Source organism: Micropterus dolomieu, linkage group LG22, assembly GCF_021292245.1.
Source record: "Micropterus dolomieu isolate WLL.071019.BEF.003 ecotype Adirondacks linkage group LG22, ASM2129224v1, whole genome shotgun sequence".
Taxonomy (NCBI): Eukaryota; Metazoa; Chordata; class Actinopteri; order Centrarchiformes; family Centrarchidae; genus Micropterus; species Micropterus dolomieu.
In genome coordinates this window covers 6724088-6750274 of record NC_060171.1, presented here as the reverse complement: position 1 = coordinate 6750274, position 26187 = coordinate 6724088, and the positions used below count along the sequence as shown (strand labels likewise).

The 26187-nt window shown below is 38.5% G+C and overlaps 2 protein-coding genes across 4 annotated transcripts in view; both read right to left on the bottom strand.

The window, feature by feature from the left end:
• LOC123961144 (copine-8-like) overlaps window positions 1–26187 on the bottom strand; it is a 133368-nt gene that overhangs the window by 79929 nt on the left and 27252 nt on the right. The window lies entirely within an intron of this gene.
• Window positions 1–26187, bottom strand: part of LOC123962540 (alpha-1,3-mannosyl-glycoprotein 4-beta-N-acetylglucosaminyltransferase C-like) — a 30001-nt gene that overhangs the window by 1621 nt on the left and 2193 nt on the right. Inside the window, exon 2 of the mRNA XM_046038729.1 lies at window positions 36–181. Within this exon, the coding sequence (XP_045894685.1) occupies window positions 36–181 (146 nt within the window). The remainder of the gene's footprint in view (window positions 1–35; window positions 182–26187) is intronic.

The following is a 26187-nucleotide window of genomic DNA, read 5'->3' as shown; positions in this document are numbered from 1 at the left end:
CAAAGTATTGACCCTTCAAAGGTGAGAAATCTTACCAGCACATATCCATCATCCATGTAAAGGTTGAAAAAGAGCAAAAAGGTGATAAGGAAGCAGAGGATGGGGAACATGGATCGTTTCCTGAAACACCTCATCCTGTCCACGGACTTCCACATTAGTTTCAAGATCACGACTCTGATCACTGCAGGAGATCAAAGTTAAAACAGAGAGTTGGTCATTAAAAGCAAATAAAGATGTATGAGAGTGTTTACACATGGCTAGTTATAAGTTTTTTATTCACACCTTGTGGACATTTTGTTTATTATATTGATATCAGGTTTTAGTCGAAGGCTTCTGTGAATTAGATAAAACATTTACTTACTTTAATTAAAAAACATAATCAGGATTGCCTCACTTAGCAGAGCAGAACTAATATTTAACTGAAACAAAAAGTGCTGAAACAACTAATTGATAAATCAACAACAATTTTGATAACATTTATAATTTAAGTAATGTACAAGCAAAAACAGTCAAATATTCACTGGTTTCAGCGTCTCAAATGTAAGAATTTGCAGATTTACTCTTTTATTATATTGATGCAACAGAATATTTCTAGGGTTTTGCGAAAGACAAAACATGCAAGTGTTGTTTGTATGCTTTTATTAGACAGTTTACAGTAGAGACAGGAAACAGGGGGAAATAAAAAGGGTATAGCGTGCAACAAATGTCCCCAGCTGGACTTGACCTGAGGCGGTTATAAGGTATAAGCAATTTTAAGATGTCATCTTGTGCTGTGGGGAAGTTTCAGAATTTTTTGACATTTTATAGGCTTAATGATTTAGAGTGATCAAAAAAATGACAAATGTTTCATAAAGCAGCAATAATGTAATTTTCTGACCACTGGAGGTTGCAGACGAAACTGAAACATAACACTGACTATATAACCATCCAAGAAAGATTAAAATCAAGGGCAAGTGGACTTGTTTGAAGATTCTTGACGTTTCGCCTCTCATCCAAGAGGCTTCTTTAGTTCTTATCTTCTTGTATCTTCAAGTCCAGTTGCCCTTAACTATGGAAGACTATACATCTTCAGAGACATTATAAAGTTGTTATGACTAATGTGTTAGCAACCAACTACTTATTTATGCATCTAGCAGACAAGAAGATTAATATTTATTTGGAGTGGTGTTTCTGGCCATTTGAAATGATGAAGGCACTTGCAAAAGACAAGGTCATACAAAATGTAAACCATACTTTGGTGTTTCTATTATTTTACCTATTTACTTAAGATTTCATTAAACTCTTCTTTTCTACCTTACACATAAAATGAATCAACACAAAGAGGAAGATCTTGGGTATATAATAAATATGAAACAAAATTTAAATCCTCTCTGAACTAAAAAAAAAATCAGGTTTGAATTTGAACACTAATACTAAGCTTGTTTACTAAATATTTAGTCAATGCTGATCCATAGAAGAAACCATAAAGTGCATCTTTGGATGGATGGGAAAAACAACACTGAATGGAAATGCTAGTGCCTTTTCTAGCCCATAAAGTTGGCCTATTAATGATCAGTTGCTCAATGGTTTGGGCTACACTCAAACAAATTGCTCCAAAATTTATATCGTGGACTGGACTGAAAACAAATAAAACATGAAGAAATAACTAACTAAACAACTGAAAAGATATTAACCATAAACAAAACAAACATTTAAAAGTATAGCTGTGCGTTCTGCTATTCAAAAGGCAAAACCTTTAAGACAAACTTGCACAAAGGCACGTTTCCAAAGGCAGATGTAGCACTTTCTCGCGCTTTTTCATACTGTTAAAAAAACATAATTTACCTTTTATTTTTTATTTTAACATGACTGGAACAAATATCTTTGAGCAAAACCATTGGCAAGAACCTCGGCTTACACAATAGAAGTCCAGGGATGGAAATATTTGGCTGTTCAGTTGATAAATGCTTCACTATGTTCACCAGATCGTCGCTAACTCTGTCTGTTTGTGATGGGCAGAGTTTACGTGATCAATCAGGGCTTTTTTGCTGGAACCAGGGTTCACAAGAGCAGTAAGACTAAACCAACATAATAAAGTTGGGGGGCGTGAAACCAAAAACAACGAGCTAAAAGATACTAAAATGTTCCACAGAGCTCAGAGGAACTGCAGAGTCGGATGATATTTCTATGTGGGTGTGTCACTATGAGTCACTCCTTTCACATTACACATAAGGTGCATTTGATCTATTGTTAATATAAAAATATTGATTAGCGCAGCTTTAATTAAAACAATCATTAGTTGAAGCCCTGAAGTATCAATCACAAAGCTTGATGGATATTCATCTTTAATTGGGTTATGATGAGGTACTCAGCATGACAGATGTGGCCGACGGCACTGACACAGAGATACTGAAGGCTGATTTCAAGGTTTATCATTGGATTAAGCCAAATGGATCTAATAATGGATCATTTTGGTTTTGTTAATTTAACCACTCACAAGGGGAAACGCCAGTCATCTTTTCAGTTTGTGCGCAGTAGTCATACGAGCCAGATGATGTTTCAAAACTCAATAAACACCAGACATCTCTTGATAGAAAACAAATGCCCCGTCGGTGCGGTATTTACTCATAGACAATCTTTTAACTAAAAAAGAATTACCCTGCTCACTATCTGTCCTATTTGGCACCTCATCTAAAAACCTACTGATCCCATGACACCCTCCCTAATTCTGATGTTGCGTAACACAAAAACGCAGCCTTCAATGTGAGAAGCCGTGAGCTCCCTGCTGACAGGGACAATTTCGGCATAGGCCTTGGCGCCTGCTGCTGGGCCCAATAATTCAATAAACAACTTATTATTCATTGTGTTATTCATTGCTTGAGTTCCATTTTAGGGGGGTAAAAATCATCTGCCATCTGCCAGAGAAGTGAGCCATTTTGTGTCTCTGTCACGAAAAAGCTCCACGGTGGCACCTGAGAGATGCAGCGGCAAGAATAAGTGGAAACACAATGACATCTGTGAATCAATATTATTAAAATCTTCACAAAAAAAACCCCCACACCTCCACACACACACACACACACACACACATGCACGCACGCATACATACACACACACACCATTATTTGAGATAGCAGCCTGCAAAATCAGATATTGAGACGATGAAAGAATAGCTAACAAGGTGAAATAATGGCCACATGCTTTCTCTGCAAGAGAAAATACTGCTAAGAAATTAGATTTTTGTTTGCTTTCTCTGAGTGAATCTAAACAACAAACAAGCCTCCCATAGGTCGTGTACATTTATATGGAAATGAAGGTATGTCTATGAATAAATAAGCATGATTTGTTGGGTCTATTTGCTTTTGTTTATAATGCTTCTCTGCCAAGTTGTTTTTTTATTTTTATTTTTTCCCTCAGCAAATTATCAGCGTTGTGTGCCCGGTGAGCTCATTTCTAGGACTGAAGTCGTTTTAGATTAAAGCCAGTAAAATAATAACAGGTAGAGGAGAATACCAATGAGTTTCAGTATTAAAAATAGTTACATGTCCCATAGGAGCATTTATCTTTATGAGTCTCTCCAGAGCAGACAGTGAGAGGAGAATTAAACTGTCCACTAATCCTTTGTTTTTACAAAAACTCCACAGAAAAAGGGAATTACAACAGTACTTAATATTAGCACAAGGCTGGTACTCTTGGCTTACAGGTACATTTTCAATATGGAAACTAAAGTAAGTAAAATGAAGCTGACTTGGATGACTCAAACAAGTAATGTCTCAGTCCATTAATATTTCCAAGATCTACAGCTAAGCATCCTCAACAATAGCTTGAGGAGAAATTATGTTTATTGGTACAGGCTAAATTGTCTGTTCTGGAGTAATACAGCACATTTTATTAAATTAGAGGCAACTACTCTACTACTAAATTGCACATTAAGGCTGCCAACAATCATGCTGCCTGTCCATACTGCAGCTGAAAGGGTCTTGATTTTTTTCTCCTCCCTTGTGACATGAATGTGATTTTCTTCTCACCTATCTGAAGAGCAAAAAGCATTTCTTTCAACACAAAACGGAATGAACCCAGTCCGCTCCATACCATACCTTAACAATAGTTTATTACCATAACCAGTTATTTTCCTAATCCCTAGCTTTCCCTAACTTCATCTCTACCATGGTTTGCCATCCACAGATATTGGGATATTTTAAGGGTCACAGTGGGGGGTGGGGACTTCCGAGAGGCAGATCTGCTTTGAGCTAAATGCTAACACTAGCGAGGCAACGGGCTTGGGATGAAAATTATAACATCCTGAATGTTTGCTTTTCCATGGTCATCTTAGTTTAGCATGTTAGCATGCTACCGTTTGATGATAGCACTAAACACAAAGCTGAGGCTGATGGGAAGTAGGCCTACTAGGTTTTGGCGCTGGATGGAAAGTCAGAAGATGAATATGTGACCGAGCGAGTGAGATTCTGCTAGCATGGCTAAAAACATGCTCATGTTGTCCACCACATCTCACAGACTCAAAACTTGCCCAGTGGCACAATATTGAGAACTCAGAGAAAGATTCAGTATCGTGCAAATGTCCCCTGATGGTTTTCTGCTTCACTCGATTGCATAAAAGTACTTTAAAGAAAATGCAGGAAAAGTTGAGACCGTGACACAACTTTAACAAGCTACTGGAAGTCTGGCACACTTCAGCCCTCTTCTTAATGATGTGCTTGAAGTCTCTCGGTTATTAATTTATAATATATAATAAACCCAATACGAGACAATCTAGATCACATCATCAGGGTTATTTTGTAAGTAAAAACTCTTCCAGGGCCACAATGGTTTTCACAAGGTGTATAGTACTCCTTGTGATAAGTTAACTGATCTTCAAATGTAAAATCAGGTGAGTGCCGCTTTAAATGCTTCGGAGTTAGATGTAATCTGGGGTTTTGCAGGATCATCCAATACTGACGTTTTCAGCCATTTATGATATAAACCTCACATCAGAGAAAGGTGTCACGATGTGAGGGCAACATGAAAAAACTAAGAAACCACAGCTGAAATGTGCTCAAAACAAAAAGGGCAACCTAAGGTGTGTTAAAATGTCTTTTGCTGGGGTGATTCTGCACATTTGTGTATTTTTAAACATCCCTGTCAGTTCATATTGGAAACAGATTCTGAAATGAAGATTAACAGCCACAAATGATTTGAGCAGTAATTTGGGAAATTGAAGGCCTGCAGCCTGAATGAAACTTAGAGTAGACAAGCTCGCGGCTGGAGGGTTTCAGAGTCAATAACTAGACCGTCTGTGAAAGACTGATTGTAGAAAATGAATGTGTAATGCTTTACATTCAGCAAATTCCATCTAGATGCCCTTCAGCAAGGCACTTAATCTTCATTTGCGTCAGTAGCAGCAGCAAAGTCTACACCAGTATGGAGACAGTGGTGGTTGTACTGGGAGACTCCCAAGTGTAACTGTGTAAAATGCTGAAACATAGTCTCCTTTCTCAGCAAAAACCTTCTCTGAATAAATTAAGAAATAAAAAAGATGGATGGGACACTCATTTCTGCAGAGACAAAGCGCCTTGAGACTCCACAGCGATGTATCTATATGACAGCTGGCTCATATCATTGACTCAATGAACGCAGATGATTTGAAGCAGCTAATTTACGTGTAACATGCTACTTCTGCTGTGAAGTGTGCTACCAATGTCTACATATTGCCAATATTTAGGGTACCTGTGGTATTTTTATGCAAGCTAATGGCTTCATAGGCGAAATAACACATTGCTTTGTGATCGGAGTGACTGTTGACTGTACAGATAAAGCACCTGGATAAACCAAACCAGGCTGTTAGTCTGATCTGGAGCAGGCTAGCTGCAAAGAATTAATCACCATGGTAACTTACTGTATGTGCAACTGCTTTTGTGAAACCGAGTCGCAGCTCAACTCAGCTAGGATAAATGGAAAATCCCGGTTTAATCTTCTATCTTGGTTTTGTGAAATAGCTCTCAGTTTAACAGGGAAATTGTTGTTACTTGCAATATAAAACCACACAATGAGAAAGAAAGAGAAGATGGTAATAAACTCTGTTTGGAGACTTTATACTAAAATACTAACTGGACTATGGACACATGAGTTTATAACCACCTCCCAATGTGGCATAGTGCATCTTCAGTGTGTTTTGATGCATTTGGTGGTTATTGGTTTCATAATTCAGGAAGACGCGTGCACCATACTTAACACACAGTGAGCAACAGCGAGTAGGTTTACGTTGAATAAAATAAAATGTAAGAAAAAGAAAGCAAAAAAAGTAACACAAGCACAATTTTAAAACAGCGAGAAAAGGTGTGGCAGACAAAAGCAGAACAACTGAATAAATAAGTAGCTAGAAAAATCACTGCTCAACTGAAACTGTCATCATTATAATTTTATCATTCATGGTAACGTTATGTCATGCCTTAAAAGTGAGCAGTGGACGTTAATATGGCTGGCAACATAACCGGGCTCAGTAGCCTCTATGAACAAAACGTTAGCTAATGGCAGAGCAAAGAGACAGAAGAGGACGTTGATGGTGGAAGCTAATAAGAGAAAAAGAGAGTAACCGAGCAAGAGGCTGCCGGATGTTGGCGAGAGCTTCATGAAATACAGTAAAACGCTGCAAGACAGACGCCGAGCTGGCCGAGCTGGCCGAGCTGCTATGTCTTGTGTTGTCACACTTTTTTGGCTGTGTTAGCAAAGTTGTAACTTGCTAGCTTTCATCATAAGTAAAGTAATCAATACCAATGCACGTGTACAGCTGTCCTTATTTGCAACAGCGGTGAAGTACACTCTGAAACCCTAGGGGGCCAAATCACAGAAAAAAAAAAAAACAACTTAAATAATGTTGCATTAAATTGAAGCTCTCCTCTCAGTGTATATCACCCTGTATAAATAAAAGCAGACTGAATGAGTGTCTCAAATGTCTTAAAAGTTCAAATTCCACTGCAAGCTGAACATAATAAAATCTCTGCAGTAAGATCCTTTCAATTCGGTTTTAGAGTAGATCATTGTGGCGCTGAGATATGCCCGGGAATCTGTGCCAAGAGGTTTTAATGGTTTAAAAAAAAAAATCCCCTCCAGTTTTTGAACTTCACACAGCCTTGTGGAACTCAGTGAATATAATTTAATATACAATGCGCGTTTTAGACACTATATCCTGCTATTATTCTCTCCATCCTACCAGCGGGCCTTGGGCAGAGAACTAATGTGGGTCAAAGCACTGACTGCTGAGGAGAGCCCATCCTCATTACAGTCACCACCACTGGGACTGCAAAAGCCTTTCATGTACGTCTTTGACCTGAAAGGTAAATACACTCCAGATGCAATTTACATGTACTGCAGGGCTGCTGCACACAAGTGCCACGCTTCAGAAGTAGTCAGTAATTATGTCTGCTTAGGGCAAAACCCTCCTTTAATTGTGAATACTGTGCAGCTGCACTTTGCAGTCAACCGTGATCACTGATTACAGAGATCTGAGTATTTCAAAACAATCGTAATGATAATCTGAAAAGGTTTCTGGTATTAATGCAGCAGTACTACATTGTAACTGTTTTGAGTTTAGGTTTCAGTTTCAAGGGCCTACATTACCCACAATGCAACTTGACCACCGACAGATTAGTTGACAGGTGTGTTATGCTTGTAGTGGTGGATGTAGCCTCAAGCCGCAAGCCTGCAGCAGAGATGAGGAGCAGGATACAGAGGTCTTGTAAACTCACTCAGATTTTTTTCCCCCTTCATTTTCATTTTGGGACATCAATTGAGGCAGTTTACAGATTTCACGCAGCTTCCTCCTGAGCCAAAAAGGGCTTTTTTTCACATATGCAGTAGCACTCCTCAAGAGAACAGACTTCGATGTGTAAAATTGGTGGAACTGCTCTTAAGGTAAATGTGTCACTGTTTTTTAGTTTGTCCACCAAAGAGCTGTAACAAGTTTATTTTTCATCTGTAAAATGTCCCGTTCACTACATATTTTGGGCTAACCGATTTTAAGAAATCAAAAAGGTTATCATTTATGTTGTATATTTAATATATATATATTTGTCAAATATCAATATTTGTATCAGCCAGTATGGGTCAAGCCCTACGCACCACAAATGAAACCAATAAAACTGAAAGTCAATAGAAATTAAACAGGAATGTGCAACTTAGAAGTAATTTTGGCCTTGCTTCAATATCTGACAGAATATATTGGTTTTAGTCTAAAAGTGTTACTTCTGCTTATAATGCTTTTAGGTTTTATTATAATGAAATTCTAATCATACAAAATATGTCAGTGAGGTTGCAAAACAGTTTCCCCATAAAATTGCATCTGCTCATAATTTTGGTTATTATCTGAAACACAAGCTCACATTTTATCTAAGCTTTAATGATTGGAATTTAATCTAATTTTGATTGTATGTTTTGTTTTACTTGTGTGTAGTCATGTGTTTTAATTCACAATATGTGTTTCACTTTAGATAGATCTTCTTTATCTGCGTAATTTTACCATTTTGAAATGGTGGCACTCTATATCTCTACACTCTATTTTGATAAATTTATCAAAAAGGGTGTTTTTACCAGTTCGTAACGTTAGAAATGTGTTGTACCAAGACACATATCTGCTAAAAATAGACATGTGTTCATGAATCCTAAACACATTCATGTAAAAGCCAAATGTCTAATTATAACCTCGGATCTTTACCAGGCTTCTACTCTTCTCCATCCTGTTAAAAGATTTTGAATGGTCTTTAACAGTTTTTAAAGCCAGTGACAGGAAAACAAAATGCTAACATTTAAATTTCTTCTGTGAAACTGAGGTGAAGTGACAGCCAGCAGAGTGAACAGGATTAAAGCACAACAGCTGGGAAACGGTGAAGAGTGATAGCGAAGAAGAAATGCTCCAAACTAAATAACTGCTGCCTTTGAGCAAAGCACTCAGCACCGAGACTGCGTCTGCTCTGGGCAGATATGGGTATGACAGTGAAGGGTGAAAAAAGAGCTTCAGAGTTCAACTGACTTGTAATTTATACTTAATACATTTTTATTGAAATGTTCTTTCATCAAGTCAGTTTGTGTCTGGGTCTTTTTTTTGGTGGTTAGGTAACTTGTTTTGCAGTCAGATGTTTTGATGAGACATTATGACTTTCTGTATTTTATTTTTTATCTGTGTAGGTAACTTAAGTACAGAGTGCAAATATAAGCAGGCACTATCAAAACTCAGGATTAGGGATGGATTTTATAAGCAGTCCAGAATTTTTATACACTGTGAATCATTTAAAGGAGCAGTTGGTCTTTTTGTGTTTAATTAGTTTTGAAATGAGACATTTTGAAGAGCACTTTAGACATTTGTAATTACTAGCCATGCTGAATATCTCCAGGGAGGGCAATCACTTTGGTACAGACTAGATATCTCAACAACGATTGGATGTATTGTCATGAAATGTGGTTCAGAAATTCATGTCCCCCTCAGGAGGAATTTGAATAATTTGTCGATCTCTCAATTTGTCTTCTAGCGCCACCATAAGGTTGAATTTTTAATTTGTCCAATACTTTGGTTTATGATCAAATACCTGTAAAACTAACGCCCATCAGACGTAGCATACCAATGAGCATTTAGCTCAAAGCACTTAAGCAACACTGTGCCTAAGTACAGTCTCAGTTAGTGTGTCTTGTAAGTTTAGTCTTGTTCTTAACAAAATACAGACCGCAAATATAAGCAGGTAAATTAAACCTCTATCAGAGTACGCACCCCCTGTCTAGAATGTTTTCCATCCTACCCTGCTTCACCACAACTGGCTCTAATCCAATTGCCTCTATGGATGGCATTGTTGGTCTGCCAGTCTGAAATAAATCCAAAATCAAAATTAGGGTTGTATTTCATAAGGAGTATTATATTTAACTTTATTTAGACATAATGCAAAACTTTAGCACTTTTTTTGAAAAACAATCTGGTTTTAGTGAGACACTAAATGAGAATGCATATTGTAACATATGAAGCTCATGTAATACAATCAGAAGCTCCAGAAATAAATTGCCCTTGTGGTGAGTGTTGTTTCCAAGGTCAGCATATGTAACACATGCAATTTAACTGTCCAAAGACAAAAGAAGGACATCAGGCCACACAGTGGAAGATATACTGTTGGACATTTCATTAATTTAGCAGGAAACTCACTGAGCCTGTTTTTACATCCAGAGCAGAAAAGCTTGTGTTTGAAATTCAGTGTCGGTCTGCACACTAACACAGCTCCGCCTTTGGCGCATTTCCCAACCGTTTCTAAGCTTCCTGTAATATGAATATGTAGGATTGTTACGGTCACAGCAAATCCATATGCAACGCAGAATAATAATGAAGAGAAAATGCTTTCAAAAAATGCAATTAATCTCTTAGAAAATGGCTACTGAGTCCCTCTAATGAGATGCCATTTTAATAAGCTTGTGTGTTGAACAGCAAAGCCATTTGGTAAACAATATTGTTCATTTGCCTGTTGACATCCAGGCAGTGTATGAACCCATGTGGACCCTGCTAAGGTGGGGTGTCTTTGTGTGTGTGTTGGAGTGGGTGGGTATGGCAGGAAACCAGGCAGCAGGAAAGCTATTGAAGTGTCACTCACTGATGACAACGATTCTGTTGTTTAAATGTTATTCAGTAATTTTATTTGAATGAGCTTTAAAAATATATTTAATTTTGCTGAACTCAAGAAACTGAACAAATATTCACACCACTCAGCGATATAGCCCATGTTTAACCTTGAGTTTTTATATTTGGTGGAGTCTGTTTACACCATAGTCACCATGCCATGATTTGATTCATTTCTTAATAAATGAGAAAGAACAGAACATACTCAGATTTATATATCTTTGTCCAAATAATGAATTAGCAATATGAAACTAATTTATAGGCTTTAAAAGACCAGTGTGAAGGATTTAGTATTATCTAGCAGTGAGGTTGCAGATCGCAACCAACTGAATACCCCTCCCCTACTCTTCCAAGGGTGTAGGAGAACCTACGGTGGCCGTGAAGCTTGCAAAAAATGCGAAAGACCCTCTCTGGAGTCAGTGTTTGGTTTGTCTGTTTTGGGCTACTGTAGAAACATGGCGGTGCAACATGGTGGACTCTGTGGAATAGGACCCCTTCCTCTTCAGCTCAGATTTTATTCTCCTTTCCCATTATGCGTGTGATTAAGTTTGACTAAGTCATCAGACTCCGATGTCACATTCTGATTGGTGTGTGATAAAACCTGACATCATTGTTCTACCAACAGCCCTGCCCAACCAAGAGAACATACTGAATTCTTGGAAATATCCAGGATTGTTATGTATAACTTATATATGCCTGCGATGGACTGGCGACCTGTCCAGGGTGTACCCCGCCTTGCGCCCGATGTCAGCTGGGATTGGCTCCAGCCCCCCCCCCCCGACCCTGTATGCAGGATAAGCGGTTTACGATGGATGGATGGATGAACTTATATATGTAATATATAATATAGTATATATAACACTGCATATAATGCAATGTTGCTCTGTTGCTGAATAATACAACATATTTTTCAGGCTTTTTCAAAACAATAATAAGAAAAATAAGACATCTCAGTAAACCCTTAAAACCACAATTTTAACAGCCACATGTCAAGGCGGAGGCAAGGTATTTTTGTACTTTAATAAAGGTTGCTGCAAGTTTGATAGGGCACTGAAATGCAATCTCCTGGCCAGAATTAAAGTTGATGCATGGATCCAGACTCAGAGGGAAATGTTAATAGAGTTCAGAGGGAGCGAGCTGTGGAATCATCAGCCAGTAAACAGCATTTCTTCCAGAAGAAAGCAAAACTTTTTGCTTCCAGCTGGGAGTTTTACCAACTACATCTCCGCCTGGTTCGATGTGTTTACTTATTCATCAAGGTGGAGAGGGGCAGCTAGTTTCTCAGACTCCAGGCTCCAGCAGTTACCCTCTTCCTTCTGTTGGACAAGAGGGGCAGACCCGATTAAAAATGCATGGGAACAGGTGTGGCAGCAAGTCAAATGTTCATGCCAAATGTTCATGCACCCACGCTGCATGTTTGGTTGTCAGCATGCAGAGCTGATGTGACTCTCCCTGCATAGAGGGGATTGAAGTCGGTGCAGCATTTCACCTTTGTTGCAAACATTCACCAAAAACGTTTGTAAAAATGACCATACCAGTGATTTTGCATGTTTTAGCAAATTTATTACAAATCATTTATTAATCAATACTTTCATTAATTTTGCACAGGCGTTACCAACATACCAAAATTAAATGAACCTTTTTTCAAAAAACATTTTTCAAAAGGAATGAGCCACTTTTAGCAAAATGGAAGTACAAAAATAAATCTAGTCCACCCTGCCCCATCTAACTCCCCCATTCACAGGTCATCCAGTATGCCGGTGAACCAGATTGAGGTGTTAAAAAAAGGCAACCAGCATAAAAAGAGAGGAAGAGTACTTAATTTAAGTAAAATAAAACGCCTAGCCAGCAGGTCCCCTGCTATAAATTATATTATTGCTGTTATTGCTACTGTTTTTCCCTCTAACTGTTTTTCAAACACTTTTTCAAATGTGAGCGTTGTTTTCTTACAGTTAGAAAACACTGTTAATACAAGGCGGTAGAAACCAGCAGTTCAGTAAAGTGAGGGAAGAAAACAGTTAATTGAAGTCATGAGTTTTTTCAGTGACAGTAGTGATTTCTTTTGTAGCCGATGGAAAACAAGAAATCACAGCGGGGAGGCAATGATGCAAGTTTCAGTTCTAACGTTTGATATCAGCGAAAAACAGCGATCAAAGCAAGACTTGACAACCCACATGAAACAAACGTTCAGCTGTAGGGGCATTATTTGAGTAAGTAAGTAGAATATGACATAATATTGGTAGGAAACTGCAGCAAGTTCTTAACTCACATGTTCTTTTCGGCACTACTTACAGCTATAATCCACAATTGTCAAGAGCCATAACCATATTCCTCTGTTAGTCCCTGAACTTCTCCACCAAAACTGTGGTAAAGAGTCTTCAAAGGTTCAATGGTGATACAATGTGATGTAGTTGTTAGGCGGAAAAGTACAAAAGTCTTTGCATAAAACCTTACTTTAAAGTACCAACAGTTAATGTACACATCTATTTATGTACACACATATTTTTTGTAGTAGTTATGCATTCATGTGTAGTCACGTAAAATGTTGTAGCCGGTGAAGGTGGAGATCATTTTAATTATTAATAAATGTAGTGGACTAAAAAGCATAAAATTTGCCTCTGAATTGTAAGTGGAGTAGAAGTATAAAGTAGCATAAAATTGAAATACTAAAGTACCTCACAATTGTACTTAAAGAGATCATGTATGGGGTTCACCCTAAAACATCTCGGTCATGATCCAGCTAAAAGTCATGGCAAATCGTCCACACTGTAATCTTGATAACCCAGTAATCCACATATGAAGAACATGGCCCAGGATTTTATCAGGTCAAAACCTGAGAGTTGGATATTTTTACTTTCAGGTCTCAACTCTTGTCTTGTTGGTAGAGGCAGATTGTAGCAGCAGTCACATTGTGAGAATTAGATCCTAAACTGACACTGTCAGAATTTGGTAAAGCCTGTTTTTGGTGTACAAAGCTTTAAATCACCTGGCTGTGTCTCAAAATGCAAGACCAATGTTTTTAAATCAAAGATTTCACCATGTTTCTCTCATTTACGTGAAGATGAAAACCATATTATCATCACTACTGTGGCACTGCTGTTTCCATTCTTGCAGGCACAAATTCAAATGCAGAATAATTTCCTAGGTGTGTATATATGTGTATGTATATATGTATATAAAGAACTATATATTATATGTTACCATGTTCTAATATAAATTTAAGTATCTGTTATATGTGTGTAGCATGAAGGGCCTACAAACTTTCATTTGGTTGTACAACTTGATAACTTAACTTTAATTTATCACGTAACTCTGATACTTGCTTAACAGAAGTGAAGTAATGCAGTCTATAAAGATGCAAAACATCAGTGTGATGACGATTTAGTCTCTGGGGACAAAGGCCAATGTTAGTGGATATCCAGATAACATATATCCAGGCTTCCTCTTCCATGCACCGGTCAATGGTTACAGTCCGATCAACAATCTCAGAACTCGTCTGCTTTTGTCTGACGGCGATTTGAATGCAGATACATATAAAAAAGCTAATTTCTAGAGTTCCAAGTTGATAAAAAGCTAAATTGTCTTCAGACAATAGCTGATGGGTTCCGAGATTGCATTTCAGCAAATGAATTGTGCATTTTTTGCTCTCCACGCATGCAACAAACAGAAACCAGAATGCTTCCGACATCTGCCTACAGATTATTCATTCATAAGACATGAAGAAAAGTTTAAAGATGAACCAATCAATCTCCTGGGAAACATTACACTGACTGTATGCTTCAAAAAACACATTTGTGCTTTGATCGTCTTTCATGGTCCAAAATTGTTTTTAACTGACTTGTTAAGTGGGGAACTCACAAGCTTAAAATGTTCTGTTTTGAATGACGCAGAAAGTGGCTTGATTGTCACAGTATTTGACTTTTGTCACTGTGTCTATTCGAGGCAGCATTCAAACAGCTTGTCTTAATCATTATGTAGTGTTCAGGATCAGTGGTTGGGCATGAATACTAAGTCAGCTTTTTTTGTCTAGTTGTGTGACGTCAAAGCCGAACCGAACAGTGGAAAATTACTTGAGTGTTGTTGTGTTGGTGAGCGGGGTCATTTTGAGAAACATGGTCACCTTGGAAACGTTAGCCTCTGATGACTTTGATATAAAAAAATTGTTTTGGTTTATTCAGGGTAAGTTGGCTGGGATGCTGTTTTCAGCCAGCTTTAGACGTATTCTGGGAGCTGCCCAAAACGACCAGCAACTAGAGTCAGGTGCCTTGCTCAAAGGCACATCAGAACATTTCAAAGCTGACAAAGGTGTCAGAAACTGAGAGAGAAAAACTGTTTTTATTTTGGCACATTTCTCTCTGCTGTTTCACATAAAGGTTTCAGCTCCATTAAGTTTTACTGGTGCTGGTTTCACTTGGCGTGCTCTGACAGTAAAAGTTGTTTATAAGTAGAGACACACTCCATGTGAGTGTTAGCCAGAAGTGGAAGAAGTACTCAAATCCTTTTCTTAAAAGAAGTCCTGTATCAGTGTTTACATGTTATAGTGGTAACGTATATTTCAGTGTCATTTCAAAGTTGAAAATAAAAGTAGTAGCAGTGAAGCAGTCAAAGTGTTAATTATGGTGCAATGAAATATTGAAAATATCCCAAATTGGAGATGAGTGAAAATAAAATCTCCAGTATTTGAGCCAAGAGGGTGAAAAATGTTGTACAGTTCTGGAGATTTTAATTATCTTAGAAAAAGTTGAAGAAAAGGAAAGACAAGGACGAGAAGAGAAGTGAAGAGAATGGATACAAGGCAGGATATAAAAGGTGGGGGTGATAGTAGAAAAAGGAGAACAGAAGGGAACCCAGTTAAAAATAAATATTAGGGATCTATGCTTATCTCAAGCCAAATCAAAGTAACTAATGACTACAGCAATCAGATAAAAGGAGTGGTGTAAACGTAAATGTAATGAAGTAAAAATAAAAGAGCTCCCAAAATACTGAAGTAAACCAGCAGCCTGAGCAGGTATATTTTGCTGCTAAACAACACGTTCAAATCTTCTATTGGCCCCTGACCAAGGTGGGTAGGTTGTGGTTATGTGTGAAGCAGGAGGGTTTATCAGATTGGCTACATTTCCACTGTGCCCTGGAGACTAAAATGAGCCAGGTGTCGGGTATGATGAAGAAGACATCAACAACTCAAGATGACTTACACAGCATGTTTAATATTGCTTGGCCGAGGAGACCATAGCATCAGTCTAAAGATGTGAACACCATGCATAACCACCACCCAAATCTGATGAGTCCACAATATTTATATCTCTGCTTTTCCCTAGTATTTTCCTAGAAGGTCACCTTTAACTTGCCTAAATCTGAAAAGCCAATCTGCTGGATGTTCAGACTCCAATGCATTTAGTCACATTGAAATCTAAAGGTCTCATGTATTCAAGCATTCCAATCAGAGAAGGTGTGACTGTAAACATACAAGACTCGCTATGGGAGAGACAGAATCAAAGAGCTTCGACTGAGAAGTTCAGGGAGCTTCTACTTCTCAGGGTCTGCTAGTGACCTCCAGCGTGATCTGTACATGAGCTGTGCCTCACCTGGTACCCGAATTAAGCCCACTTGAGGAGGAGGATAGGACTCAAAAAGTCTGTGAGAGAGCCCTCACAGACTTTAAGGTGCATTCCCAGTAAGTCCGTGAGGGCTTAGGGCTGTCCCACTGTCAAATCGTCAAGAGCATGAGGGCTCTTTCCCAGACTTCTTGAACCCTTTTTACACACTTTCCGTAAGTCTGCATCCCTGCAGACTGTGCTTGAGGGAATAACCCACAGTTTACAGCCTTGTGATGTTAAACAAAGGGTTAACAGTGGACGCAAGTGTATGATGCTGTTTTGATAAGATCAAGTAAATAGGTTATTTTCAAATAACCTCTCGTCCACTCTGTAAGGTCTAGAATACATTCAAGTCAGGCAGTTGTTCCCCTCAGTGCCTTGGCCATGAAAAAAGTGAAAAATGTAAACTAAAAATCTCCAAACCCACACTTGTATGTAGCATGTTTTAGCGTTGACAAGGTAATGGGGTATGTCACAAAGTGTTGTACCATTATACCATTTCAAGCCCTTGTAGCCTCTCAAACTCAAGCACTTACCACGTTACGTCAGCTACGTCTGTGCGGGTTCAGGATATAGGCTTTAGACTGGAGATTAGGATTGGGCCATGAACGCATGAAAGTGGTTTGTTACAGATGATCGCAAAGAGCAAGTTCTTGCTGAGACTGTGGAGAATCATGGTTAATAACCCTCATTTAAGTACTTTGGTTTTGTCTTCCTCTATTTGTTACCCTAAACGGTTGGCAACACAAGAACAGAACTGGAGTGGGCAGGCCTAAGGACGCAGCGAGTCAGCGACCCAGTGGGGAAAGAGTCGAGCAGCAATAGTAGGTCAAGCTCGCCTGGGTAAGGCCTGCATCATTTATTGTTCTTGGAAACCGAAGGCTTTCAGTATATGTTGTATTCTTTGAGTAGCTTATAAATCCCCTAATCTCAATAATTTACCAGTACTACCTGTGCCTACCTGTGCCAAGACGATACGTATTTTCCCATATGGGACACACAACCTTCTACTTTCAGACCTAATTCTGTCAACACAAGTTCCCGCATTTCCCTTTTCACTGCCAAAGGATTGACATTGCTGATCTACCTGGGTGGAAATTTGTTTGTGGGGCCAGTTATGGAAGCACTCTGACTCATTAATCATTCATCGGGCAGAGGAGCGTCTGCTGAGAGCGGATTCTTGGCATTTACACGGGAGGGAGACTACAGTAAACACATTTTCTGAGTGCTGCTCTGTGGTCCACATATAATCAATTCTCCTATTATTGCGTTTCACTTGCTGTGGGGCAATAGGGTGAAGGGATATGATATCACCCAGGACTTGCCGTTAATAAAATTCTATCAGCGAGACAGCACCAGGGGGGCACTGGGAAGTGTCAAGCTAGTCTGAACCTCATTTTCAATAACAAACAGCCCTCCTGTGAGAAGTCAACAATGCCCCAAGGTGAGTCGCGTGCTATTTGTCACTCTAGATGCATGACAATGTGCGTTGCATGAATGCAAAATATGTGCTATCTGCCCGCAGGGGAAACTGAGATTTCACGTCTGAAGTGAAACTGCCTGGGAGAGAAATACAGAAGTCAGTAATTATTCTCAAAGCCCATCACTTTGCCTCAACTCTGCAGGAACAGGGGAAATCCGTGTCGAAGCAGACAACAGGAAAACAGGCACAGTCTCATTGCCACTAGTTTGGGAGGTACATATGTGGAAAACAGTGAGATTCGCTGGAGAAATTCATTGGAATATGGGGGAGAAGATGTTGGTCTCCATGGCGACGAGGGTAATGGAAACATCAGTGCGAGCTCAGCGGCGGAGTGGCATTGAGACGCCCAGAATCTTTGTGACTCTGAAACGACACCGCTCGCTGTAAAATCATCCCACAGCTCAGCTCCACAGAGGGAGAGGAGGAGAGAGAGGTGTCAGAGCGCACAAAGCTCTGCTCTGAAGCTCACTCAGTCGCTTAAAATTTCCCCAATTTTTTTTTCACAAGATGATTATTTAGGGATACGATAATTAAGGAAAGCAGAGCTCTATTCACGCTACAGCTGAACGTGTCCCAATTGAGATTTTATTTTCCCTAATTAGGCTTAGAGATTTTAAGACAGACTATGTCGTCTACATGTGAGATGTATATGCTCAATATGCAAGAAATATACTTCAAAAGCAAAAGCTTCAAATGGAAGAAACTGTTCTTTGACCATGACTGAACAGTTTCATCTGCTTATAAAATGTGCTCAGAAATTTAGTTGCCTAAACCAAAAGGATGATTCTGGTTTTGGCCATCATTTCTATTGGGGATAACATTATGCCGAAGTAATTGCTGAGATCTGAGAAAGAGATATGCTCAGGGCCAATTTTCATGCTACGCCAGTGGGTTTAAGCACAACAAGCATTTGTTTGGGGAAGGATCATGGTCACGGTTAAAAGAAACCAATGCTGACTGATGGTAGAAAACAGTGTGCTTTGTTAACCCAACCATGCATCCCAACCGCAGTCAGATGGGGCAAGAAAACCAGCTGTGACCATACAGGTTGTAAAGAACTCAACAGTTAGAGATAGATTGTCTAAATGATGTCATCTTGAGGCATAACCAAAAGTAAACACCAGATGAACCAGGAAGCTGATCTGTAAAGTGTGATGGCTGTTTATAATAGACAGCTTGGGGAATAATTTTACTGTTAATTATCATTTTCTCTTCCAAATAACTGATCATCTGAGTCCTTGTATTTCTTGCCCTGTCTGACTACTTGTTAGCGATGTCCCCGTCCTACCAGATCTCAGTAATTAACTTGTTGCACATGACATTATTATTACTGTGGTTTGTTTTGCCACATTGTGACTTCATCCAGCAAGATACTGTGATGGCCAAACACGTGCATGCAAACATTCCCGGCACTTTTCTAACTAACATCCAAACTTTGTAACTTAAAAAGTGTAAGTCTACTGTTTACTTTGCCAATGTTGTAGCAGAAGGTAAAATAATACCGCTGTAATAACTTTCAAGAGTTGAAATATCCACTCTCATAGTATTCATAAACCACTTCCTGCATCATATTTATCAGGTTGGCTGAGTCAGTGAACTCTTTTAAGTCCCTTCTTTAAACATACTTTTATAGGAGAGCTTTTCCCGATTTTATTTTATTTTATTTTTATTTATATATTTATTTATTTTAAATGTGTATTCTAGTCTTATAAGTGTTTTCTTGTTTTTAGCATGTAATTGTTTTTATGTGTTTTATTGTTTTTACACTTGGGAAAGCACTTTGTAACTGGTTTTTGAAAAGTGCTCTATAAATAAAGATTATAATTATTATTTAATGGCTGCAAACAATTTTAAATTTTTGCCTCTCATTCATCCATTCACATGCAGCGAGCTACCATGCAAGGCCTGACCATCTGATGCAATTTGGGATTCAGTGACACGTGGACAGGAGGAGCTGGAGATCGAACCACCAACACTGTGATCAGTGGATGATCCTCTCGACCTCCTGAGCCACAGCTGCCGCCTCAATAGTATTTCATCAGCCACTGCCACACAAACGTAGTCTCTTGCATTTTAAACGTAGTGCTGAAAACTGTCTAAGCTAATCATCTATCATGATGGAGGAACACAGTTTTCATATTTTCAGATTTGCCCACAATATGTCACCTGCTCTGCAGAGTTCATGTTCATTTCACTCTGTTCTTTCACTTGACATGCACTCATAATTTTGGTTATCACCAACTGAGGTGTAAATTTGGCAGCAGTGGAAGCGTAGAGGCTTTTCTTACCTTCTGAAGGCTTCCTGACATTGCTGTCAGCTCACATTGATACAAGATTATTTTATTACATCCAAGCAGAGACGTGAACAGTGATCCAAAAAATCAGATAAGAGCAGAAATTTGGAACCGAGCCCGAAAGCCCATGTTGTGAATGTAGCCCGAGAGTGCAGAGCAACAAAACCATCATTACTCAGGTGCCTGCCAAGAGTGTTCCAGAGAAGCTGCTACTATAAGATGAACATAATCGGATGATAATAAATCCTCTGGAGATCACCGGGAGTTCAAAATGATGTTTCCCAGAATGCTCATCAATCAAACAAGCGAGAGGCTGACTTGCTCTTGGAAGGCGTCCTGTTTCAGCACAGCTTCGCTTCGTCTAGTGTACAACCCACACTCGTGTTTTTCTGTAATATCTCAGTTTGATGTAAATAGCCGTCATTTGATGACTAACACTACAATCTTTTACCGTTTCACTGTTACTCAAACTGGCTGCACTTCCTGCCTCCAGCTTGTCACTGTCTGATCAGACTGTCCTGTTTTCTCTTGTTGTACCTGAGAAGTTTATGTCCATGAAGATTCTCAGTCATCCAGGTCATAGTTATCCAACGAAGGTTAAAGTTGGATAACTGAGAAGTTTAGGTTTGTATAATTCAGTGTTATTCTTGTACTTCTTTAATTGTTCACTTTTATGCAATTCTTACAGACATACTAGCGGCAGTTAATCAGTCGGTCGATCAGTCCACCACTTCCAGACGGAAATATCAACTATTCTATTGATCTATGTGAAGTTTTGTATAACCATTCACGGCCCTCCTCAGAAAATTAATGAAATAACTTTGGGAATCCCCTGAATTCTCCTCTACCATCACAATGAGGTTGACAATTCTGGTTTTGAGTAAAGTTTCTCTGCTGGATGGATTACCATGACATTTGGTACATACATTAATGTCCATTTAAGGAAGAATTGTAATAACTTTGATGATCCCTTAACTTTTCATCTAGGGTCATCATCAGGTCAAACCTTTAATTACTTCAATACCTGTAAAACAAATTAATTAACCACCAACCTCGGTTGTGATTTGTGTTTACTGCTAATTAGCAAATGTTTGCATGCTAATATGCTGATGGTGAACATGGTCAACATTATACCTGCTAAATGTCAATGTGTTAGCAATGTTTTGTGAGCATCTTAGCATGCTGCCGTTAGCATTTAGCTCAAAGCACTGCTGTGCCTATAACCAGAACCACATCTCACATGTTACATCTCATTGTATTTCCAGTCCATCCACCAGAGGGTTTTGGATTGTCATCATGAGGCCTTCTCATCATGCTGACATGAAAATCATCAGTAGATTCTACTGATTAAAACAGGCAAGAAGCTGTGTTTTAAAATAGTATAACCCATTCTTCCAGGAGCCTTTATGTGTGGGTACAATGTCATATAAAGGTTTTTGATCTGTTTTCATCAAAACTGACAAACTTGAGTTGGAATGGATTATATTAGATTAGATAGAATTGGAGTGGATTAGAATGGATAAGAATAAATTATATTACATTGGAATGGAAAAAAGAAAGAATTTGACTTTGACTTGAATTTGAAAGGAAAATCAGATTTCATCCAAGAGGATCAATTAAATAACTTAGATTGTTTCCACGTTAGTCCTCAAAGACAAAAATAACTTAAGCTTAACTTAATAAGCGGATGATTATTACATAACATTTTTTTTCTTTTTCTTACTTCTCATGCAGATCACTATCTAACTCACATTTGTATATTTATTACATGAATACATAAATAAATGAAATGGCCAGCTTAGCTGTTTAGTGAATTTTATTGACTGTTTCAGTACAGCTCTTTTAAACGCTATTCAAATTACTGTACAAATTAAATGACTGTACTGTGTATAATTCAAATACACCATACAGTAATATAGTATAGCACTGTATGTATAAGATATAGCTTACTGTAGTAAGTTATAATTAGGCTACTCAATTGTGCTGCTTACAAATACAGTTAATGTCAGGTGGTGGTTTCAGTGCATTACTCAATTTTTAACAGGCCTGAAAATAAACTGTAGGTTATCCATGATAAACTGGTAACGGAGCCCCCGAGGTGTCCCAAGCTTTTTGATCCATATGCGTAGTTGACCACTGTAACCATGATCACTATAAGTGATTTCCACTGTATCTGGAATTTACTGTATTAATACTGCACTAACCTATTTAGCGAAACATTTAAATTACATTATCTGGCTGTAAGCCTCCCTGCTTCAGAAAAAAATGTAAGTTATGCCATTAAATAATTTCATCTACATTAAAAAGGCATTTTTCTGGATGGGCTTTGTGTTCTTAAAAGGATTAGCTGAGGGCAGTGCTCAGTCTTTTATCTTTCAGCCTTTAAAGCAGAGATATGGATGTGCTGGAAGAAAATATTTTTCATTTTGTTTGTTGAACTTCTCTCCTGGTTGAGAGCAACAGCAGCAGCTCTCTCTGTGACTGTTTTTCTTTACAGGAAAAGCTGTTTTGATGAGAAGAGATTGTGAGAATGACCTCCACACTAACCTCAACTTCATCAATTAAGATTTTTAAGACATCTGAAGTCACTCACATTTCCAAACTGAGGAATAATGAGAGGCTCTTCTAGAGGTTTACTCCGACTACAGGCATAAAAACCCAGTGCAGGAAGTGTAAACAATCTTCCCTCTGCTCACCAGATCAATTCTAATTTTGTTCCTGAAGTCAATATGTCTCTCATATCCCTATTTTTCTTCAGGTACCATATTCATCGGACCTTTGCATGCATGTAGAAGGTTAAATCAAATCTCAATTTCTGACTGAGATCATAATGTACGATGTTTGTTGTTTCATAAAAGCAGATTTCAGCAAAGTTGAAGCTGACACCTTTCTTTTTCAAAGACACTGTTGAAATGCACTTATCACATCCACTGTGAAACTATTCCTCTTATCTTTTACTGGGGCATTAACACACTGTGATTTGTCTCTTTTCAGGAGCACTTACTTTGACACACACTGCTGTAGATTGCACAGAGAAACTCAAAAAGAAAACCTGAAGTCTCATACAACATTTACAAATACCAGTCATAAGCACTTTTCACATCTGTAGTTCATTTGGTCTGGTACCGAACAATTGATGAATTTGTAAACTTGGAACAGCTGGCATTTGCTCATAACCGTCGTAATTATCTGGGCAACATACCTGACAAAACTATACCAGCAGAATACTGACTGCACTTTGAGGAAACTACTTGAAAATACTATACTGCTTAACACTTTGCAAAAAAGACGTGCTGCTTTTAGATGACTGAGCAGAACAAGGGAACTAATATTGAGCAACGACATGCTAATCTTCAACATGTTAAACTGAACCGCTTTGGTAGTAGGATTGGATCATGTTCCCACCACAAACAAAACGCTCCAGAGTTCATTTAGGACTGGATCAAGAACACCTCCTCTAAAGGATCTTGCTGCAATTGTTTGGTCCGCACCAGAACTCCATTGACAGCCTCCTGCTTTTACGTGCATTAAATGTACGCACCTGAAGTGGGCTGGAATAACCGGAATTTATTTATTAAAGCTTAAAATTGATATGTGTTGATCAAAAGTTGCTTTATTGCTTTATTATAGAACTATTTACACAAGAGCCTCAGAATTGTATTTACAGAACAAGTTGTTTTTTATAAAAGTCCCTATATTTATGGTCGGAAACGGAGAGGCCGCTATTGACATCTTTTACTCTGATGTTACTTGTACTTGTAAAAAGTACATTATCTGTACCGAACACTCGTTTCAGCAAAGGACTTGCTCAACCGTAACTGTAATCTTCCCCAAATTAAATGCCCTAGGATTGAAAATCAATTCCACCTGTACTGCTTTCAGTCATGTCAGTCTGGGAAGGCAACAGACAGCTATGTGCTACCTCTGATTAGAAGTTTTCATGGCTCAAACATTTTGTATTGGAAACCAATGTGGATGGATTGATTTTCAAAAAGAGTCTTGATTTGAAAGGGACCAGAGGAAAGTCAGAATCAGTCCATCACAGACCTGAGGATAGTTAGACTGGATCCAAAATGGTGCTAACGCAAACAAAACCAAAGAGAGTACCATCTCTGGCAGCAGCACGATGCTCCGTCACTTAATAAGCAGCCATCTTGAAAAGGGATGCAACCACAACATGGTGCGGTCATAATCATCACAGTAGAAAAATGTGTTGTTAGCAAGTCTGCTTGGATCCCACTTGGAATTAGACATCTTGTAAGACAGACAAGATATCTGCTGAAAAATAATGGGATCCTACCTGGACCCAATTAGACTATAATTAAGACTCAGTTTGACTCAGGTTGGATGTCAGTTACAAGAAACAGAATGGACCAGTGAAAACCTCACTGAGAGGACATAGTGCACACAGAAGTTCATGATATCATGGAGTTCACCCCTGACTGCGGCCACTCCATACAGATGCCCAACAGACGAGTGGAAGACACAAGCACAAAAACAATGAAGTCCCAACCCCTGGGGATTGAAGCATGGGTCTAGGCCTCCTTTGCTGCACTAAACAAAGCTGTTAATTTCGTGATTTATTTGCTCTATCAGCAGGCGTACGTGAATGTTGTCAAAATAGAATAGCTATTTTGGATTGATAACAGCAACCTTACATTGCATTGGTCTGGCAGACCCTTTTATCCAAAAAGACTTACAACAAGTGCATTCAACTTACATAGGAACAAGAGCTAGATGTCATCAAAAACTAAGTGCTTTACTCCCAAACAAACAACCAAGATCGAGTTCGGTGCTACAATGCAAGTGCTGATCAATTCTTTTTTTTACTACTGATGTTGTTACATAAGATAAGATAAGACAGCAGTAGAAAAGACCTAATAAGTCATTTGTATGTAGCAACAAATAACAAAATAAAAGCAACATAAATGTAAAATAACTGATTTTCTAAATGGGTTAAAAATGACTGCAAAGCACCAGCAATGCACAATTCAGAAATACGTGTAGTTTTGCTTTTCTTAGTTCTTTTTTGTGGCTTTAAGACAACTGGATCCCCACCAATCCCCATCCCCATCTGGCAAAAGAACAATTATTTTAAAGAACAATTCCCATAGTAATCCTTTTAAAGTCTTTCATTTTCTCCACATTCAAGCTGTTCCAAGAATGAGGTGAGCTGGTGACTCTTTGCTGGTAGAAAACAACTCAAATGCTTTTTGTCGCATGTTGCTGTCTTCCACGATGATCAAAAGGTTTTGTCAGGAAACTATGAAACTGGGTCCTCCAAAGTTGGGGACGCCTGGCAAGCCTGCCGCCTTCAGAGGAGACAGGCTCAGTTTATTATGACTTGAGGAGCTGTGTACTGTAAGTAGCTGCCTACTGGGACACTTTAAACACAGCGTCAGCTCACACATCAAATCATCTTACAAAGAACAACTCAAACAAAGCTCACAAAAAGTCGCTGAGCAATTACCAAACCCACAGTCTCTGTCAATTTAGGTATAATCTTCTTCATATTATGCATACCTGCTAAAAACTGTCTGCTGCTGCAATAGTTATATTTGAAACTGACACTGTTTGCTTTTGTGTTTTACCTTTCTTGTACATTTTTGCTGAGTTTGGTTATGCAATAGAGTGGTAGGAAATATCTTTAATCCATTTTCCTAAGTTGCTGAGAGGAATGTCATTACCACATTGAAATTGTACAGGGTAAGATGTAGAACAAAATCTTAAAATGCTACTTTCTACTTAGTGTGAATTAAGTGGGTCTGGAATAATGCAGATTGTCCCACCAACTCACAGGTAAAATTGTTTGTCCAAATATAATGATGGTGTCAGGTAAAGTCACTGACAGGAAATTCAAATTTTGTTTTTCTCAGCGTGACCATGATCATTCCCTAACCTTAATAATAATAATAATAATAATCCTTATTTGTAGAGCACTTTTCAAAAACAACTTACAAAGTGCTTTAACAAGTGTAAAGAATAATACAAAAAAAACAAGATAAGAGCATGAAAAATTAATATAAAATTAGTAAAATACAATAAAATAAAAGGGATAAAATAAAGTCAAATAAGATCGGGAAAAGCTCTCCTATAAAAGTATGTTTTAAGAAGGGACTTAAAAGAGTTCACTGACTCAGCCGACCTGATTTCCTCGGGCAGGCTGTTCCAGAGCCTCGGGGCCCTGACAGC